The sequence below is a fragment of the Poecile atricapillus genome, chromosome 3 (genome assembly GCF_030490865.1).
Source record: "Poecile atricapillus isolate bPoeAtr1 chromosome 3, bPoeAtr1.hap1, whole genome shotgun sequence".
NCBI classification, from domain to species: Eukaryota; Metazoa; Chordata; class Aves; order Passeriformes; family Paridae; genus Poecile; species Poecile atricapillus.
In genome coordinates, this window is record NC_081251.1 from 115,947,803 (window position 1) to 115,954,510 (window position 6,708).

At 62.5% G+C, this 6,708-nt stretch overlaps 1 protein-coding gene across 2 annotated transcripts; it reads left to right on the forward strand.

Annotated features, from left to right (window-relative positions):
• The first annotated feature begins 2,368 nt into the window (after positions 1-2,368).
• On the forward strand, positions 2,369-5,290 carry FOXA2 (forkhead box A2). Of its 2 annotated transcripts, XM_058834953.1 has the most exons (3): positions 2,369-2,450; positions 3,313-3,382; positions 3,838-5,290. In XM_058834953.1, the coding sequence occupies exons 2-3, from the start codon at positions 3,314-3,316 to the stop codon at positions 5,080-5,082; spliced, it is 1,314 nt and encodes a 437-aa protein (XP_058690936.1). In that variant the 5' UTR covers positions 2,369-2,450; position 3,313; the 3' UTR covers positions 5,083-5,290. The 2 variants fall into 2 exon arrangements, with proteins under 2 accessions (XP_058690936.1, XP_058690935.1); XM_058834952.1 differs by lacking the exon at positions 2,369-2,450 and having other exon boundaries at positions 3,248-3,382.
• The last annotated feature ends 1,418 nt before the right edge of the window (positions 5,291-6,708 follow it).

Consider the following 6,708-nt stretch of genomic DNA (forward strand, 5'->3'; position numbering starts at 1 on the left):
AATTAAATTTAAATTAAATATTAGTTAAATATTAAAGAGAAGGAAATCGGGTGGAGATGGCCGGGAACGCGCTCGTTCCGACCGTGAGCGTTTAAATAAGACGACACGGAAAATTATTCATTTTTAGCGGTCCTGGTATTCCCAAAAATGTTATTTTTTGCGGGAAAAACACCGATTTTCTTGCTTGTTCTCCTTTGAAGAGATTCATTTTATCCGTGCGGAAGGAGAGAAGGGAGCGGGAGGTGCTCGGACGTGGGAGCGGAGCCTCCGGAGCCGATTCCCACATCCAGCCGCTCTTCCAGGCCCGCGTTGCTGAATACAAATGTTGGAATTGCTCGGTGTCCTCGTGTTCCCGAGACAAAGGCTTTGTCTGAGGAGAGGAGCGGGATGCGCTGCCTGTGCCTGTCCCAGTGGGCACACGGGGATGGGATGGGCACCGCCATTCCCGCCGGGATGCGCTCCATGGACGGAGCCGGCTGGGGGAATTGTGGGAGAAGGGGATTGAAGTGTCTGGGACGGCAGGAACGTCCTCAAGGATCACAAATCCAAGGAATCGGGGCAGCTCCCAGTCCACACCTGGATGAAAATCTTCACCTTTGGTGGGGACGAAATTCCAAGTCCTGCGGAGCCAAAGCGGGGAAGCGGCGCCGGGTGAAGAGGGAAAAGCAGGAAATTGGGAAAGGCGGGAGCCGGGGATGGCGTCACCTCCCTTCACCCCTCAGGCGGAGGTGCCAGACGCGCTCACATCTGCCCCAACATCTGCGGGGCCCGGGCCCGAGGTGGGAATTGCCCAGGGAAAAGCTCATCCCGGCCTCTCCGGAATCCATGGGAGCAAACCTGGCGGGCCGAGGGAAAAGGGGATGGAAAGGCAGCGGGATCTGGCCCGAAACGCCTGGATCCAGCCAGCAGCGGACAGCGGGATCCTTGACCTTGCCCAGCAGCCGCATCCCGAATTTCACCCCGTCCTCCCAGAACCCCCGCTTCCCGAGCCTTTGGATGAGCAGAAAGCTCCCTGGAAACGCGGGGAGCGGGGGGGATTCAGCGCTTGGGGTGCGCCAGCACCTCCTGCCAGCCGGGACGGGCGAGCTGCGGGCCCGGGGTGACCCCACGGGGGTGACCCCAGCCGGGTGACCCCAGCCGGGTGCCCGGGGTGTCGCTCCCCGTCCCCCCGCGGCCGCTGCAGGCGACAGAGGGCGCCGCGCCACCGCGCTCGGGGCGGCCCGCCCGGCCCCTCCCTCTTTTTGGGGTGTCCCCCCTCTTGGGGAGGGGGCGTCTCCCTGCGGGCCGCCCCCCAAATCCCCCCAAATCCCGGCAGGAAACGCCTGGAAGGGGTGGCTGGGAGGGGGGCGGGCTGCGGCTGTCGCGGCGGTATCGCGATAGGAGGAGGTGACGGGGTTGTTTTCCTCTGGCCGTGGATCCTGAGGGATTTTGGGAGCCCAGGGAAAGAACCCTGAAGGGGTTCTGGGGGATTAAAAACTCTCGGCGGTGTGGGGCAGGGGGAGCCCCTCTGGGGAGCGCGGGCTCAATAAATAAATAAATCAGTAATTAAATAAATAGATGAATAAATAAATAATCAAACAAACAAATAAATGGGGTTTGCGGTTGGCTTGGGTCGGGTTTTTTATGTTTTTGTTTTTGTTTTTGTTTTTGTTTTTGTTTTTTACGACGGTAAAAAAAAATTCCTCTAGGTGGAAATTCATGGAACACTTCCCGGGAGCGGCCGGGATGCTCCCGGAGGAGCCGGGCGGGCACTGGGAAGGGGCGGTGGGAATGGGGGGAAGCCCCCCGGTCCCTCCCTGTCGCCCTCGGTCCTCCCCCGCCGGCGGGACCGCGGTGGGGGGGGGATTTAGACCAGCGGGGTGGTGATTTTGGTCACCCGTCTGTCCTTCCTTCCTTCCTTCCTCTTTCCCTCTTTTCCTCCTTTCCTGCTTTTCCCCGCTCCCAGGCGCTCCGGCAGCGGCGCTGCCCCGACGGAGCGCACCGGGACCCGCGCCGGGATCTGCATCCCGACCCGCACCCGGACCAGCACCGGGATCTGCACCAGGATCGGCACCGGGATCTTACCGGGATCTGCACCGGGATCTGCATCCCGACCCGCACCCGGACCCGTACTGGGATCTGCACCGGGATCCGCACCCGGACCAGCACCGGGATCTGCACCACGATCTCACCGGGATCCGCACCCGGACCGGCACCGGGATCTGCACCACGATCTCACCGGGATCCGCACCCGGACCGGCACCGGGATCTGCACCGGGATCTGCACCAGGATCGGCACCGGGATCTCACCGGGAGCCGCACAGGGCCGGCCCCCGCGGCCCCGCCGGCGCTGCCCGCCCCTTTCCCTGCTCTCCCTGCTCCGTTCAGTCCCGGTTTTCCTGCCGGGAAGAGCCGCGTCCCGAGCTGCCGGCCAGGCAGAGCCCCGGGCCCGTTCGCCGCGGGGAGCGAAGGTGCGTGAGGAGGGGAGCGGGGAGCTCGGGGGGACCCCCGGCCGCTCCAGAGGGGCTGATCCCAGCGGGAATGCTGCGGGGGAACCGCTGCCGTCGGGGCTGCACGGGGATGGGAATGGTGTCCCCAGGAACCGGCTGGGATGGGAATGGTGTCCCCAGGAGCGGGATGGGAACGGTGTCCCCCGGGAGCGGGATGAGGTGGGAGCGGTGTCCCCAGGGAGCAGGGAGAGGTGGGAGCGGTGTCCCCCGGGAGCAGGGTGAGGTGGGAGCGGTGTCCCCCGGGAGCAGGAGGCTGTCCCCGGGCGCGGGGCGGTGGCGGAGGCGCGCCGAGGTGCGCGGGGCCGCGGAGGAGCCGCTCCCGCCTAGGTGTGAGCTGATTATTCAAATGGGCAGCCGAGGACCTGGGGATTGGAGGCTCGCCCGGCCGCTCCGTGCTATATCACTGGGGCACCCACGTCACTGCAGCACTTGTCCTCCTCTTCCTCCTCCTCCTCTTCTTCCTCCCTCCTCCCTCCTCCTCCTCCTCCTCCTCCTCCTCCGGCTCCTCCGTCGCCTCCGGGCGCCTCTTCGCCGCGGAGCGCTGCGAAAACCCACCCAAGGAGCGGCGGCGGAACAAACCCACCCCAGCCCCAGCGCCGCTCCATCCCCCCCTTCCTCCCTCCCTCCTCTTCCTCCTCCTCCAGAGGCTCCGGCGGAGGGGAGGGAGGGTTGGGGACTTTTTTTTTTTTTTTCCTTTTTTTTTTCTTTTTTTTTTTTCTCTCGCTCTTTTTTTTTTTTTTTTTTTTTTTTTTTTTTTGGGTCGCTCTCCGCCGTCGTTTGTTGTGGCTGTTAAATTTTAAACTGCCATGCACTCCACTTCCAGTATGCTGGGAGCGGTGAAAATGGAAGGCCATGAGCACACGGACTGGAGCAACTACTACGGGGAGCCCGAGGTAAGGAGGGAGCCGGGACCCCCAAAACCCCCCGGGATTAACTCCGGCACCGGCTCGGCGCCGCGGGCGGGGGTCCCGAGGTGCGGGTGGCGGGGCGGGCGACTCTCCCCTGTCTTTCCCTCCGCCCCTCCAGGCATTTTTCCCTCTCCGGGCTGGGATATTTCCCTTTCCCTTCCCCTTTCCTTTCCTGCTGCTCCGCTTCCCGGGACGGCTCCGCCGCTCCCGCTGCCGCCGTGTCTTTTCCTTACACAGATCCCAAAATATATTCGGGTTTCATGAAGAAGAAAAACAACCTCCCCCCCGTCCCCCCCGTCCCCCCCCACCCACCACCACCACCCCGCGCCGGGATTTAACCCTTTCCTGGCGTGCCCTCCGCCGAGCCCCGCGGCTGGGGCTGGGCTGGGCTGGGCTGTGCCCCGCGCCATCCCCGTGCCCGCTGTCGCTTGTCCCCGCAGGGCTACTCCTCGGTGAGCAACATGAACGCGGGGCTGGGCATGAACAGCATGAACACCTACATGACCATGTCGGCCATGAGCAGCACGGCCAACATGACGGCGGCGGCCACCTCCATGAACATGTCCTACGCCAACACGGGCATGAGCCCCTCGCTGGCGGGCATGTCCCCGGGCGCGGGCGCCATGCCGGCCATGGGCTCGGCCGGCGTGCCGCCCATGGGCGCCCACCTGAGCCCCAGCATGAGCCCCATGGGCGGCCAGGCGGGCTCCATGAACGCCCTGGCGCCCTACTCCAACATGAACTCCATGAGCCCCATCTACGGCCAGTCCAACCTGAACCGCTCGCGCGACCCCAAGACCTACCGGCGCAGCTACACGCACGCCAAGCCGCCCTACTCCTACATCTCCCTCATCACCATGGCCATCCAGCAGTCCCCCAACAAGATGCTGACCCTCAGCGAGATCTACCAGTGGATCATGGACCTGTTCCCCTTCTACCGCCAGAACCAGCAGCGCTGGCAGAACAGCATCCGCCACTCGCTCTCCTTCAACGACTGCTTCCTCAAGGTGCCGCGCTCGCCGGACAAGCCGGGCAAGGGCTCCTTCTGGACGCTGCACCCGGACTCGGGGAACATGTTCGAGAACGGCTGCTACCTGCGCCGCCAGAAGCGCTTCAAGTGCGAGAAGCAGCTGGCGGCCAAGGACGGCGCCGGCGGCGGCAACGGCGGCGGCGGCAAGAAAGGCCAAGCCCCCAACCAAGGCCTGGGCGAGGGCAGCTCCTCGGGGGGCTCCGAGGGCTCCGCCGGCGCCGAGTCCCCGGCCAGCTCCTCGCCCTGCCAGGACCACAAGCGCGCCCTGGCCGACCTGAAAGGGCTGAGCCCCGGAGAGCCTTCGGCCTCGCCGGGCCAGCACCTGCTGGCCCCGCCGCACGCCGGGCTGGCCCACGAGGGCCACCTGAAGCCCGAGCACCACTACGCCTTCAACCACCCCTTCTCCATCAACAACCTGATGTCCTCCTCGGAGCAGCAGCACCACCACCCGCACCACCAGCACCACCACCCGCACAAAATGGACCTGAAGGCCTACGAGCAGGTGATGCACTACTCGGGCTACGCCTCGCCCGTGCCCGCGGGCCTGGCCATGGCGCCCGTCACGAACAAAAGCGCCCTGGAGGCCTCGCCTTTGGCCGGAGAGACTTCCTACTACCAAGGCGTGTATTCCCGGCCCATCATGAACTCCTCCTAAGCGGGAAAACGCTCCTGGAAAAAAAAAAAAAAGGGGGGAAACCTTTCCCCCCTCCCCCTCCACCCCCCATCCCCCTCGCGATGGACTCTGAGCACGGTACATATCCACATATATATATATATATATATATTTTTTTTTTTTTTTCTGTTGGCTCCAGATGTTCGCATCCATTCGGGAATCTGCAGCCGTGTGGCCCCTTCCCAAATCCACCCGCGGGGGGAGGGGAGGGAGGGGGGGGTCTCCGTGTGGGGTGGTTTGGTTTGGTGGGGTGGGCACAGGAGGGGAGGGCGGGGGGGTTTCTCCGGGGCTTGTTTTGATGATTTTATTTTATTTTTTTTTCCGTTGTCGTCGTCGCCACCAGGTCTAAATCTATCTATTTTTTTGTGTGCGAGTGAGGGGAGGGGGGAGAAGAAAAACCCCCACCCGAGGCAGAACCAACCCCTCCTTCCTTGTGAATATTCCTAGAGTTCGGAAACCGAGGACCAAAAGTCTTGTAACGCTGTAAAAAACAAACAAAAACAAACAAACAAACAAAAAAACAACCAAAAGGGGGCGGGGGAGGGGGGGGGAACGGGGGAGAAAGAAAAAAAAATATTAAAAAATACGAAAAAATTATAATAATAATTAAAAAAAAAAAAAAAAAAAAAGGCAGGATAGATCGTTGTAATTGAAGCAAACGCTTGATGTTGCCGGGAGAGTAAACGACTTGGATCTGATTAATTTATCGTTTCTGTATGCTTTATTTATGGCTTCGAGCTGTGTATTCCGGTCGCGAGCGGCCGCGGAACTCCATTAAAGTCGTGTTGGCGGTGCTTTTCCCCCTGCATCTCTGTTCCGCCGCCCGACGGGACGGGACGGGACCCCGCCGATCCCGGCCGGCATTCCCGGGATCTCCGCCAGACAGCCGGACCCGCCTGGGAGCGCTCCGAACCCGGCTGGGAGCGCTCCGAACCCGCCTGGGAGCGCTCCGAACCCGCCTGGGAGCGCTCCGAACCCGGCTGGGAGCGCTCCGAACCCGGCTGGGAGCACTCCGAACCCGGCTGGGAGCACTCCGAACCCGCCTGGGATCGCTCTAAACCCGGCTGGGATCTCTCCATCCCCCGCCGGGATCCCTCCATCCCCCGCTGGAATCTGCGATGTCTCTGGGATCCTTCCAGCCCTTCCGGAACCCCTCCATCCCCTCGGGATCCCCTCATCCCTCCCAGAACACCCCATTCCCGCAGGATCCCGCTATTCCCAGCCCATCCCACCCTGGCACCGCCGCCAGGGAAAATCAAGGTGGGAAGCGGGGACCCCTTTCCCAAATCCCCGCGATCCTGGCAAAATCCTCCCGGCTGCGTTAAGCGGGCGGGATTTGGGACTGGCAGGGGCAGCGCATCCCTGCCTTTCCCGGGACAGCATCCCGGTTTTCCCGCGGGCGGCGGGAAAGGCGCGGAGCTTTTTATTTTCAGCACCTCCCGGCTCCTCTCTCCCTTTCCTTCCATTCCCTTTTCCAGCCCTTTTCCCAACCACTTGTTGTTTTTCCCACGCGGCGCCGGCCACGCCGCGATGTTGCTTTCCCAACTAACATCCAAATCCTTCTTAAAATTCCGCATTGTCCGCGGCGAGAGAAAAGGCGAGAAAAGG

Excerpts from the sequence above, each read along its gene's own strand:
- FOXA2 (XM_058834952.1), top strand. The coding sequence starts at position 3,296 with ATGCACTCCACTTCCAGTATGCTGGGAGCGGTGAAAATGGAAGGCCAT. Across the intron at positions 3,383-3,837 it reads ACTACTACGGGGAGCCCGAG|GGCTACTCCTCGGTGAGCAA; the intron begins GTAAGGAGGGAG and ends TTGTCCCCGCAG.